At 39.9% G+C, this 14,260-nt stretch overlaps 1 protein-coding gene across 1 annotated transcript; it reads right to left on the bottom strand.

Annotated features, from left to right (window-relative positions):
- Window positions 1-2,337: 2,337 nt before the first annotated feature.
- LOC139466663 (solute carrier family 22 member 6-B-like) lies at window positions 2,338-14,018 on the bottom strand. The gene is made up of 10 exons (XM_071248263.1): window positions 13,910-14,018; window positions 12,590-12,765; window positions 8,402-8,632; window positions 8,028-8,230; window positions 7,200-7,466; window positions 5,922-6,056; window positions 3,707-3,792; window positions 3,453-3,570; window positions 3,023-3,095; window positions 2,338-2,576 (listed from the first exon to the last, which is right to left on the bottom strand). Exons 1-10 carry the CDS (start codon window positions 14,016-14,018, stop codon window positions 2,403-2,405), a joined length of 1,572 nt encoding a protein of 523 aa, XP_071104364.1. The 3' UTR covers window positions 2,338-2,402.
- Between the last annotated feature and the right edge of the window lie 242 nt (window positions 14,019-14,260).

The raw sequence follows: 14,260 nt of genomic DNA, 5'->3' as shown, positions 1-14,260 counted from the left end.
TATCCCTGAACAAATCACTTCGGTCTAAAAAAAGGAAATATTTTACTTCCAGAGTATACAGCTACTTGATATACAGAAGTTCTTGACTCCCAACAATAAACAGGTACTTGCCAATAGCTAGCTAGATAATCCTTGGACAATTCGTTATTCACATACAACAAGATAAAGGGAGAATATTACTGACAAAATACAGAAGAAGAAAGAAGAAATTTTTTAAATATTTTATTAACGTGTCATTGGATGCATAAAATCAGCAACATTGCAAATATGGCATGAATTAAAAGTACATCCACCGGCCAGCATTGGCCTACGAGACACGAATATACGCGTTACATCAATAGTTAAAATATAAAATGTACATAAGCACACAGTACAACAACAAATAGCGCAAACCTATTTAAGCGTGACGAGCGGACTTCGGAATAGACAACCACCGCTCGATACCCGTGAACGCTATCTAAACTCGTCTGCGATCAGCAATGTGCATTCGAAAATAGGGAAACACGACTAGCAAACTATCTACAAAACCAACATTGGAGATATATAGGTATAAGAATAAAGGACTAAACATAAGCTACCCAAAGGTACATTAAACATGGCAACAATTACAATAAATACACGAGAAATATCTGCATAGAACTAGATAATCCTGCTACTGAGTGAAAGTTACTGAATCATATTCAACAAGTGGATATGCTTTCACGCACAAGGGAGATAACGCATTCCACATCAACACATGATGAGAGCATAAGATTGAAATACTAGAGAATGAAATTTACAAACAAATTCTCCAGCGATAGCCAAATCAATCGCAAAGTCAGAGAACTGAAGCCAAGCGACCGACCGCTGGACAGAGATGGGCACGGATGCATGAAGATCAGAAATATTGTATTTTACCAAATGATTTACACGTTAATATGATTAAATATGAATTTCATTATTTATTATTCAATGTCATTTTTACGATGATTTGCGTTTCAATCTATTTAATGCAGCATATGAAAATAATCCTTGGTTTTATAACTTTAATGATGAAGAAAAATTTGGATATACAATAAACGAAATTAAAAATACAAAGCCATTTACCCTCAAAACTTTTCTAAAATGTTTCGAAGAAGGCAAATGTTGTAATCTTTATTTAATACAACCAAGTATTTTTTGTAATATTTTTTTGTATTTATTTGTTTTGTTTTGTATTGTATGATTTGATTATAGTGTCTCTTAGGCAAATTTGTGGCTCGACACACTGTATTATATATGTATATATCATGTATGTTTTACATGTCCAGGTGCGTGTGACACTTAAATAAACTACTTACTACTGTCACTAGACAGTCACGAGCTGAGTTTTACGACCCGGTGAGCTAATTTTGTAATCTGAATTTGTGTCGAAACATTAGGCTCTGGGGTAAATCAATCTATATCGCAATGAAAAAGATTCCAATGACTTCTATCCTATTTCAACTGACAGATGAGGATACGATATACATATTGCAAACTAATCACTTCATCAAATTACTGAATTTCAATCATGTTCGACAAAGGGAAAATAATCATTTACAAAAGTGGAACTTCGTGTCAGATTTCCAGATATAAAGTGGCAATGAACTGATCGACCATTAGATGAAATTTTATATGGAGACTGGATATTTTTCAGCTGCAGTTGAATTTTCGTTAAAACTATAGCCACACAATGTTTTACAAAATCATGCAACAATGTATTTTGCCGCAGACAACAGTGTAAAGCATTTTCTCGGACAATGTATATTGTTCAGACAGCATCCCAGGGCGCCAGTCAAAATATCTCAACCGACTTGTGCTCCAACCACTTGTTACGTAAACAGCTTCTGTCTTCACAGCTGGACAGCGACTCCTACCTTTGATCTTGCATTGGGGACACCGTCTTACTTTCTGTGACCCAGCTTGGGAGAATCTCCCAGAGGATATGCAGCATAATCCATATGTGAGCCAATTACGGACATCGGCGTAGAAGACTGCCGATCAGATCATCTTTCACCCAAAGCGGTCAGCCAAGGCTATCACATGTTTTTGTTAACAAACTCTATTCTGATGGGCATTGGAACTATCAAGAGTAATAGTAATGTCCTAATAAAGTGCAGTGTTTGCACTTTAAGAACAGGTGTTAGATACAATAAAGAACCAAAACGGTTATTTACTTACCGCCTGAAATCTAAATACAAATCCATGGGAATTAAACATTTAACATAAATAAGCCTTTAAAATCTAAGGGGCAGTCCTTCTATCTGGCCATCGTCACGATTGGCCAAATTGGCTGGTATATCTAAATCAGTATACCAAGTTCACAAACATACATGTATTACTACTGTGCAATAGAGGAGCAATGCGCAAAATACATTCCATTTGAACATTGATAGAAACTTTCACGTGGCTGGCATGCTGGTACATGTATTAGGCTTTTTTGGCCATGATTGTATGTCCTCAACTGTTTCTGGCAACTCTCTCCCTTGTGACTCCGGAAGCATCATCACCAAACCTGCTATGATTAAACAGCCCACACCAAATATAGTTCCAGGTAACCAAGATATAGCTGATGCCTGTAAACATCAAACATTTACATGAAGAAGATATGTACAGGGCAACAAAGAAATAATTTCAATATCAGATGCCTTTCAGTGTTTAACTTAGTTTCCAACTTTGACGCGTCAGTCACAAAAATTATGTTTTATACAACTCCCTTCACTTGAACCATGTGTTCCCTTGTTCATTTTTCAGGTGAACAATTGCCTTGCCTTTGCAAGTGTTTGTGGCGGATGCAACCTGTGAGGCATGATATGGGTCCCTTTTCGTGAACGCCTGTTGTCATCGATATTTAACACATGAGTTTATTCATAAACACATGCTTATGATGTAGTCTGAATCGAACAATCCGCGCTGTTGTAAGCAGAGAATTCTTATTTTACGGAAAGGGTTTGTCGCTCATATTCCTACATCACAACTAACGACAGCTGCTTGTTTTAGGTGTTCCCGAAGATGTACTTACAAGCATGGAAGTGAAAGGTGAAATAGCAGCACCAATTCTTGCAGCCGTTGACCCACCACCGAGACCGACAGTCCTGAAACACATTCAAAATAGAGGCCATGTGGCCTTGGACTTACACTGTATGCAGTGACATTTGTTTTAAAGTTATTTACGAAGTAATTTCAATGAACATATATCAGAGCATCCCCCATTTATAATAATTCGTATTCAGTTGGTCATATGTGTTCAACAAAGATATAACGACCAAACGTAAACATGTTTCGCGAACAATACAGATTAGAAGATACTCATTCAAGAAGAAAAATATAGAAATATCAACAAAAGTCCACTCTTTTCACAATGCCCAATGCCACAGACAGACGAGTAGCTATATTTACAACAAAATACATACTCATTGAAAGTGATGGAGCCCAGTATAAGAGATGCAAACCTTATATTCGTTGGGTACAGTTCCGGAACGTATGTAAACATAGACGCAAAACAGGCAGCGTTTCCAATTTTCCCGACAAAAGCTAAAGCTGTGGCACCGGACGAAGCAGCAACGCCAACTGAAATTGAAGCAAATATGTGGCACTTAGTTTTATGTCACTCATAAAAAAGAAGTTCTCCAGATCTAGTTATAAGTCAAGGCTGCATACACCAATAGTATGATCTGTATCTACTGATCAGGGCGGATGTTCCTACCTGCCAGTAGTTTCAAAGCTGTTGCCAGGAGAAGACACACACCAGACACAATGTGAAAAATCATGAAAAACTTCCTCCTTCCAAGTCTGAAAAATGCAAGGAACAGCAGATTTAAATCACCATTGCAATTGATTACAATCTGAATCTGTTTCGTCGGATAATCGAGAATGGTTACCAATATTATCTGTTATTGAAGTTTTCTATTTCCATTTATTCATATAATTGTCACCGCTATTTTGCCTTTTACGTCCAATGGAATCTGTTTTGTCCGATAATCGACGTTGACGTGTCCTATTAAATAACATTGCCTATATCCGTTGCATGTATATTAAGGAGAGTAACAAGTCTGTTTTCAATGTAACCGATCATGAATGTGGAACCGAACGCTTTAGCTTTTAGCCAAGATATGAGTGAAGCGGTATTGGTTGAATCCAATGTTTTGGCATGAGTTATTGATATCAGTTAGGGAAACACCGATAATTCCCTTCAAGCAACATTTTGAAGGTCTCTGTGGTCTAAGATCCTTGACACACTCTTAGTTTTACTGACAAAAAGAATTGTCACACATACTTTGAATGTTACAGTCACTGCCCGTCATGATACAAACATGCCTGCCCCAGACAGTTCAATATAAGTATTGCAAGGGGATCGAATCACCGACCATCCACGCCCCGGGCAGACGCTCTATCCATTACACCACGGAGGCGCTCAATACTTCAGAAGACACAGACATAGCACGTTTGCAAAAATATTTATCAAACACTGCACAACAGAAGTTTTAGAAAGTGTTTTTAACTCGCACACGATTCTTGCAATGTTTTAACTACATACGACAGTGATGCTGTTTTATTGGAACTGTAAAATCCCGAAAGGCAACTTTTCATCGTGCTCTCAATCTCCTTTCAGTTCTTTATAGTGATACATATTATTATTTTTGTAAATAGGCTCTGGTGATAGGGAGCGCGTACTCGCAGTTGAAATAACGTGTCCCCAATCCTTTCTACTTCATGGGGGCATATATTCAATTCAAAATACCAGATGCATTCTTGTAGACCTGTGAACAACCAACTCAAAACTATCGGGCTTCACACGTTTGAACTACTCCAATTTAACACGGCACGTCTATGTTCCAAGGTGTCGGATGTTGATTTTAGCTGAGAAAATAAACACACCGTTATCCGCTATAAAGGCAAACATGAGAAGTAGGTCCGGTCGAGCTTATATCAATATGAATTTGATAATATTCCACCACTTCTGAAGTGGTCATGACAGCTTGTGTAACGAGACCTCCTGTAAAGCACTTGACCACAAAAACTAGTTGAATCACAAATATGGATTATCCAAACTTATTCCTATGTCTAGCCATATCTCCTTCACAATTTAGTGAATGTTGTAAGTAAATACATACTTTCTACATAATCACTTAGTCAAAAAATATTTTGAAATATATTCAGTAAAGACAGTCATGCATTATCATTGGAAATCTTCACTGCAGTAGTACTAGTACTGCAGCACAACAGTGTAAACATAAAACCCGGTGTGCAGCTTGTAAATCCGCAAAGAGGCTTTACGTAGAGTGATCCACAAAGTGACCTCGGTTCTGCGCAAGTAAGTGTACATACATACTGATTTAGTTTACTCATCCTGAAAATATGTCTGCAACTTATGCTAAATACCCCGATAGCTAAGAAAAGGTTCGCTGGGTCCGTTTGCGCAAAGCGATCTTAGAGTTACGTGAGTGAGTGAGTATGGTTTTACGCCGCTTTTAGCAATATTCTAGCAATATCACGGCGGGGTACACCAAAAATGGGCTTCACACATTGTACCCATTTCGGGAATCGAACCAGGGTCTTGTTCGTGACGAACGAACGCTTTAACCACTAGGCTACCCGACCGCCCCTTCCAGTTACGACTGTGTTAAGTGTGGTAGTTGTAATCGTCGTAGCGCTAAGATTGCTTAGTGAAAGTGGATGCAGGACTCCGTTCTAAGTCGAAAGTGACCTGTAAATTGTATCGGGGGTAAGGCTTCATGGATTTCGCGTCATAGAACGTAGCGGTAATATCAGTCACGGTTAGTATAGTCCAGACCCGAACATCTACAATACACATAACGATTTTCGCTATCAAGATTTAGGAAAAATGGAACACTCAAATCTCCTAGTTAAGCATCACATAACAAGAATTATATTTTCGTTATGAGAGTGTAAACGCAAACCTTTTGCTGATGAGCCAGTACAGTGGTGCCGTTGGGACTTCAGCCAGCGAGTTGAGGAGAAAGTTGAGATGGAAGTCGTCGGCTAGAGATGAGGATGTCAGATACAGGCTAAAGTATGTTAGACTGTCGACCAGCCTGCAATATAAACGTGGTGGGAATAAGTTCTAATGTGCACTCGTCTCCAATGTAGCCTCAAAATGTATAAACAAACAGAATATAGCATGCTTAAAAAAAATTATTTGAAACACACGTGTCTGTCTTTGGAAAACTACACACACACTGCATCAAAATGAACATTTCTTAAACATTTTTATTTATCGCTGACTTTCGGTGATCCGTTCATGCATTTTCACCACAACTTTGCTTTTTTCGCTCAATGGGATCTGTTTATTCTCTGGCGTTGTCGTTTTATATTTATACCGGTTTATATAGACATCCGGATAAGTGAAAGTATAGCAGTAGTAGAGTCTGGATAGACAGAATGTACTGTAGAAAGTAGGGACTGTAATTGTGTTCCAGTAGAGATATAGATCCGCATTGACAGATTCCATATTGTATACGCTTATTACTCAAGTAGGAACGGATGATTCGTTTTATACTGGAGACCTAATACTAGAGACATTACCCTGAACGTTTCACTATAGCGTCAAATGTCATCCTCTCGTTCTCAATATCATCTGTTAGGACCATCATTACAGGAATGATTCTAATTATGAGCAATACCAAAAGAAGGTTTTTACCATGCTTGGCGCTCAGCATAAAGGGATAAAACTCGGCTCGGAGTCCGAATACTGTGTTAGAGTGGGGTATCCATGTTAACTGCGGCAATGCTTCTCAGTCAGCAAGCACTATCAAGCCGGCAGAAATTCGGACTTAAGGAGTGAAGAAGGCTAACACTGCTTTTATTTCTTATGAGTGAGTGAGCTGTGTTTAACGCCGCTTAAGCTTGTTGAGAGATGAAGTGAATGGGTCTTAGACGTTTACCATTTTGGTGAAACCAGCGAGTATAGGTATGATGCTGACAAAACATAGAAGCATAATCGGGGCGAACCGGGATTCGAAGCCACGATCATAGGTCTTTTGGCATGCACAAGGGGCGCAACTCTGCACAGTATCATAGACAAAAATGCTTATTCTGGGCAAACCAAGATTCGAACCCACGATCATGATACCGCACAGGACATACGAGTGATCAGACAACGAGGCCACCCATGGACCCTTTATTTCTGTGATGGCGAACACAAGGAAAATTAAGTAAAAGGAGAAAAAGTAATTTACCATGAAAGCCAAACAATAATTGAAATCTTCAGCATAAACATGCTTTTGACCGCATCCAGTACTGTGTATCTGGAAACATGTAGGACCGTAGGGATCTTGTTGGTATCGGGCTTAGGTGCGTCGCCTGTTGATTCTGTAAAAGCTGTAACCTGAGGAATCACATTTGAAACATCCACGCAATTAAACCTTGAAGCCTTATACAGGATCTGTATTGCTTTGTCATCTTTTTTGTTTGCGATCAACCATCTGAGAGATTCGTCCTGAAATCTGAAATGGAAATGCAACAAAACATCAAGTCAACTACAGATGTAACGATGGATGATACAGGAAACAGGAACTAAAGCGACGCACATTCTAATACCTCAATGCTGGCAGATATTTAGGTTATGCCAATTCCAAATCTTGATTTGCCTAAGGTATGTCCTAAAAGGCAGGTGTTTCTACTGTATATTTGATATAGAAAGGGTTTTGTCGCTTTATTTATCATAGAACCTTAGTCGCCGATACAAATCCATATCATGCAACATATGACACGTCTGAAAGTATATCACATAAAGTGCGTGACTTCTGTTCACACACTTCTAAATTGCTTGTTAGTGGGTGAATGAATTTGTTTATGCGGTCGCTTTGTACAGCATTACTTTTGCAGTTGTATCTTAGACGTTTATCACAGTAGTGAACCTACGGGCACGGACATGGTCATAACAAACCAAGACACATGTTGAACCCATGATCATTGGTTCCTGGCAGACCCAAGGGACGCAATTCTGCACCGAGATGAATTCTTATGAAGACTTGATTTTATATTTTCGGGAAGGACATACTTACATAATTTGAAGGACCACGACGATGGACGCAGATGACAATACCAGCTGCAGTGTCCGCCATGTGTTATAACGCAGTATGTAGGCAATCAGAGTAAGCATCAGAAGACATGCACACCATGATATAGATTGAATAAACACTATGTCCATACGACGCCGTCTTGGAAACAGTTCCAGCCACATTGTACACGATGTCACTACGACCCCCTGTAAAGAAAGATATCACAACATCATGCATGATAAGCACACACACGCACACACGCACACACGCACACACGCACACACGCACACACGCACGCACGGACACACACACTTACACGCACGCACACACAATCACACACACACGCACCAATAACAAAGGAAATCATAATTATTTACCTGTTGGAAAACTCCGTTAATCAGTTTCATGCTGGTGAAGGTTTGTATGTTGGGGGAAAACGCCAGTGCAACTCCGACCCCAGCCGTTACAGAGTGGGAGAGGAGTAGGAAGGGCCTTCTCCCGAATTTGTCAGACAGTATAGAAAACACCAGTGCCCCGATTCCTTGGCCCACAATAAACATAGTTTGTGGAAGGCGACTGAAGGGGACATTATCACAAACTAAGTCCCACTGGAATAGAAGATAATATGCATTTCTTATAGCAAATGAAAGTAAAATAGAAATATACAATGTCAAAACCATATCTGTACCGTATAAACTGAATTTCACTTTATTTTAAGCGTATATTATATATGACGTAGCTAACATTTAAAATAAAGTTAAAGATTGCAATTTGAAATCGGCTTCAGAATCAGTTCTTACCTTCTCACAGTGAGATGATATGAGGTGAAATGGGGTTTAACGTCGCGTCCAAGATTATTGCACTTATATAGCCGTGCATGCATGTGTGTTTGGGGGGAAGGGGGGTTGTGTGTGTGTGTGTGTGTGTGGGGGGGGGGGGGGGGGGGGCTGTTTGTACTAGTCCAATTTTATAGTGCTAGCCCACTGAGATACCATGCCGCAGTTTAACATGAATACCATACTCAGACACAGTATACTGACTACGAGCCGACCAGTGTTACCCCCTAATGCCGAGCGCCAGACAGGGTAACAACAAGAACCATCTTTTAACGTCTTCCGCTCTCCGGGCAAACGCTCTATCAACAAGACCACGGAGGCGGTTTATTCACAGTGGTCATGGTTCCCAATAAGTACATTAAGGATATTTACAATGCGAACAAGACCATTAGCTGATAAAATGCAATACATCAGCGAAAGATACATGCAATGTTATTTTGATAATGTAGGACCGAGGCGTTTATTTATGTAAGAATAAGATGGAACATACTCTTTTCTATGATATATGAAATTAGCAATGTAATATAAATATGGTTATAATGAATTTATCAAGCCATGAATGTTAGAAACGAAAGGTCCAGCTTGTGACAAACCAAGACAGGAAGCCCCGTGTCAGCATATTAACGTACTTTTTGGCATTTGAGGACAGGACACATACGAGACAAAAGTTCAACGGCTACCAGTATCCCTCTCAATGCACAGACCCCACGTCATATTCTACAGTTTCGTGTGGGACTACACACATAGGCCAGCACGATATATAATAGTTTATCTATACTTTATTATTTCTAATATCACACATGTGTCTAATGTATTAACGAACACATCTACAATCTCAAAATAATGTAATGCCATTCTTAAAGTCTAAAGTAACTTGAATCCAATAGTTAATAAAGATCGAAGACATACTCTTATCCCCATTTGGTTAAGGTGTCGGGCCTCCTGTCTATTTGAATGAAAATCGTGAGTGAGTTGGGTCTGACGCCGCTTTTTACAGTATTCCACTTATATCATGGCGTGTCAGCTTAATGTGGGAGGAAAGCCCGAAGTGATGCAGGTCTGTTTACCACTTCGGTGGAAGCCACAAGCACGGGTATAGTGCTGACAAACCTAGAAACATAATCGGGGCGAACCGGGATTCAAATCCACAATCATAGGTTTCTGGCGTGCCAAAGGGACGCAACACTGCACAGCGAATTGCGGCGCCTCAGACGACTGGGCCACCCGTGCCCCCTAAATGAAAAGAAGCACTATCGGAATTAACGTAAGCAATGTCGTGTGTATAGCTACCAAGTGCGAAAGAATAGTTTATATACGATATAAATGCCACAACTATCGTTCTTATTGTAATCACCACACAGCCGCTTCTGGAACCGAACAAATTCAGTCCTATCCGTTACATTCCGCATTTCGCCAAACTATAACACTTACTCTCGTCACAGCGCACGAGCTGGCAGAAGAGGCGAAGGGAAACTGGGAAGTGTATTAATCAACGCTTGTTTTTGCAAAGAATGTAATTCTTAACAGGAAGTTAATGCGCATTGAACGTAAATAATAAATCCCTTCGAAACAGATTATTTAATTTAAAAATATAAAGATTATTTTGTATGCATTATCGATGTATTTTGATGGGAGTCGAATGGAAAGCGTATCAATCACGGAGCTACATGGATTATTTCACCCATAATTTCATTCTAGTTAAAATTCTTTCAGTCAGTGTCCAAAGTGAGGCATTCGACTGTGGCTGATTGGCACTTAAACAATGCTATTAATTTATAAGCATGTTCTTAACATATACCATTAACAAATTCCGATGTGGGTCCTTTAGCCACCACACAGTTGCCCAGATTGCTAGGATCTGGTAGGCGGATGGCCGGATGGGCGCGATGTCAAACATACCTAACAACTGGCCATTTATTTTCGTTAACTGATACAAGAAAACACGTTTCCCTTTTTAGTTAACAAATCCTGATGCATATCAATACTAGTTGCTCTATGCAAATTTCGAGTCAGACAAACCAAAATAAATTACTTGTCGCTTATTTGTTTTTCGCCGCCATTTCTGCTTTGTCATCCGCCAACTTCTAAGAAAGTGCCTATGAAACAATTGAAAGACTGTCCCATAGCGGCTGTGCACGTATTCCGCTAACGTGCGCTGTCAAATCCGTTTCTTTTCGCTCGCATTATAAATGCATTCGATTCTAATACGGAAGCTATGCAACCAATACGTCTTCACATGTTAAATTCATTCAACGCTTTTATTCATATAGACAGGAGGGCCTGAAGGTGTACCGCCCTACTGACAAAGGGCGGCTGAACAATTCTGAGCCTAAGTATATGATGGCTGCAGTTGGTGGCTGGAGTGCTTGGATCCCACTGATGTAGAAGGCTTCCTCCGAATGGTGTTGAAAGATCCCACAGCACAAGTAACGGCATCATCAGCTGTATGATGCCTATCAAGCACTTCTTTCCTCAAGTGGGGGATGAGGTGGAAATTAGACAGTGCCAAATCAGGTCAGACGAAAGATGCTAAATTAGTCCAAAACCACAGTCATGCATTGACTCAGACTTGTGTACAGATGGATTGTCCTGATGGAACAACACACCTTCAGTGAGTTTTGCAAGGCTGTTTATCCTTGATATTCTCACGCAGTTCTCCGCTCTCTCGAAAGATGTCATGTCAGTCATGCCGAAGGCCCATGTTTAATTCCATGTATGGGTACTGTGTATGAAGTCAAATTCTGGTGTCCCCTGTCGGGATATTGCTGGAATACTTCAAAAAGCGGTGTAAAACAATAGATCACTCACTCATGGGAGATGCCTTCTGGTGTGACGTGTGGTGAGTGTCGAACATCTGTAATCATAGTTTGTATTTTTTCATAGTGGATCATCTTCAAGGCTCTCTTTTCTCCTTTTGAACTCCGCTGCCCACCTCTTAAAACTCTTAAAAGGAAGAACAACGTCCGTCCCCTTCAAGTTGACACCATGGATGGCTGTTGGAATTGGTCCTTTCAGGGGGACATTTTTTTACATTATTTACATATTCATCAACGGAGATTACATATGTGTAGTCACTCAGATTCCTGCCGAAATCTGCTGCCTGGTTGTGTATTTGGTCCCAATGCAGCATGTCAGCATGTCAGCATGGAAAGTATGGTCCTTAACACAAGCAAACTGTTAAGGATGTATTTATTATACGTCCTTCGTAGTTTGGCTCAGAACTTTTCTGCCATCTCTCTTATACTATGGTGTCAACTTTATAGAAGCGCCGATACATGGAAAACACTCATTTGGAACACTTATTTGGAACATTATTGTGTAATAGTGGAAGTAGAAATTGCATCAATTGAGCCTGGCTTTTGCTAAGTGACCCCAATATATCGTATCGCGTTACCAAGTTTAGACAATTGGCTTATTGAAACGATTCCAGACATACTAAAGTTAGTGATCTTCAAAATCTATCATATCAGTTGCATCAGTTGTAATGAATGGCTGATCCATGAATGCATCCACATTGATTTTCGATTCAAATCACTAAAACGGAACATTTTGAACTCTTTTGTGAAATCCGAAACGGAATTAGATCTTCTTAAAGATGCAACTGGCAATTTCGAAATCACATTACGTGTTAAATTCGACTGATACACCGAAGTGTCGAGTGGGAAAATCGAGTAGGACAGACAAGTTATGTTTCATTTTTATTTTGAGTTTTGAAAAACAACAACTTGCCTCTGACACTATGGAACGTAGACGATCTGGTTCATATTTCCATGCAACACATTGCGTGTCGGTCGTTGCGTTGGTACTGACGTTTACTATGTTCCCATGGCACTGTCCATACACCACCTCACTGTCACTACTCTCGACCACTCCAGTGGACGTACAAAGATGCTTCACTTCTTGTGCTAGGTTATTTCAACATAAAGACTGTGTTATCATACATGTGTGGAGCAATTAATAAACACGTTAGTTTGACGCCAGTTTGTACAGTATTGCAGCTTTGGCATAACGTATCAGCTTAATACTGGACGAGCATGTGCATGGTGCTGACAAACCATATAGGGTCATATTTGGGGCCAATATGTGCTTGACCCCGCGGACAGTGGATCCTGGAACGGTCATGGGATTCAACTCTACACAATAAATGTGGCCTCTCAAAACCTCTGAAACATTTGGATATGCAGCGACATTGACTGAGTATACTTCAGAGAATATCCGGTTTGGTCTGCTCTAGTCCGATATACTCAGTTTTTTTGTAATATTCAGTTCGCATCCGTCACCACTCGCACCTTGCCGTAATGTGCAAGAAGACTCGTCCCCCTATCGATGAATGTTATGCGTAAAAATACGACAAACCAATCAGAATGCGCGTATGATTTCAAGTTCTTCGTCAAAGAAACCCTCAGAAATAATGTTTGATTTTATATATGTCTTGCATCTAAAATCATACCCAAGACACAGTTAAATGTGTGCAATCATACTGTATAATTCCGCAAGTCCCGATGCGCTTTAAATTGAATCTGAAATATATATAATATATGGGGAAATATATGTGAACCATTACGCAACGAGTTGACAATTGTTTTAGGTATGTACGTTTGCGCTAAGACGGAACCCGGTCCCAAACTGGCCATAATTTGGACACGAGTCGCTATTTGGCTTGTCCCGGAATAACACGAGGTGTTCACGAATGAGTTAACTGGTTGTTAGGACCGTATTTTAGTCCGAAGTCCGAAGTGTAAAAAGTCCGAAGTAACGAGTTGTAGGTCAGTTTGTGTAATGATTAATTATTAAGGAACTGAGGGGACGCGAAAAAAAGTCCATTCTTTAACAAAATCCGAATCTGAGTCCGGTTCTGACAGATTCCACTGTAGTTACATTAAGACGTCTTTCGATTGCATTATGGTTCGGTTCTCATATATTTAATTGGGTTTTTATTATTACAAGTCGTACTCCAACCGAAATGTACATGCCCCATCCTTATCACTTTGGTATAACACAGAGTAATTGTTTTAGAAAAGTACCCTTCCTCGAAAATATCGATCTTACCAATGAAGACAAAATTTAGAACATGAAAGGCGATGGTGAGGTTCCCACAAAACAACAGTGCGACCTGTGTAATCTGGTACCGTCCAAAGGTACCCAATCGCTCTAGCATAGCGTCAACACTCAGCTGGTCTGTGTCCCGTAAAGCTGAGAAAACACGGTGGCTGTGAATGGAATTTAGAATTAAGTAGCTATGCGTAAACATACTTGAGTGTTACATTATTAGCGATATCTGTAATCGTATCGATAAACATGTGACAACAAACTACGTTTTATTGAGACCAGCCAGAAAAGACAGAATATAAATATGCCTGTGTCAAATATGTGCCATCAAAGTGACAAACTGTTTTTGTC

The sequence above is a fragment of the Haliotis cracherodii genome, unplaced genomic scaffold (genome assembly GCF_022045235.1).
Source record: "Haliotis cracherodii isolate W230 unplaced genomic scaffold, xgHalCrac1.p SCAF_1, whole genome shotgun sequence".
NCBI classification, from domain to species: domain Eukaryota; kingdom Metazoa; phylum Mollusca; class Gastropoda; order Lepetellida; family Haliotidae; genus Haliotis; species Haliotis cracherodii.
This window is presented reverse-complemented; position numbering and strand designations above follow the sequence as displayed.

Excerpts from the sequence above, each read along its gene's own strand:
- LOC139466663 (XM_071248263.1), bottom strand. The coding sequence starts at position 14,018 with ATGCTAGAGCGATTGGGTACCTTTGGACGGTACCAGATTACACAGGTC. Across the intron at positions 6,057-7,199 it reads ATTATTGTTTGGCTTTCATG|GCTGGTCGACAGTCTAACAT; the intron begins GTAAATTACTTT and ends TTTATATTGCAG. Across the intron at positions 3,793-5,921 it reads TACTGGCTCATCAGCAAAAG|ACTTGGAAGGAGGAAGTTTT; the intron begins GTTTGCGTTTAC and ends TGCATTTTTCAG.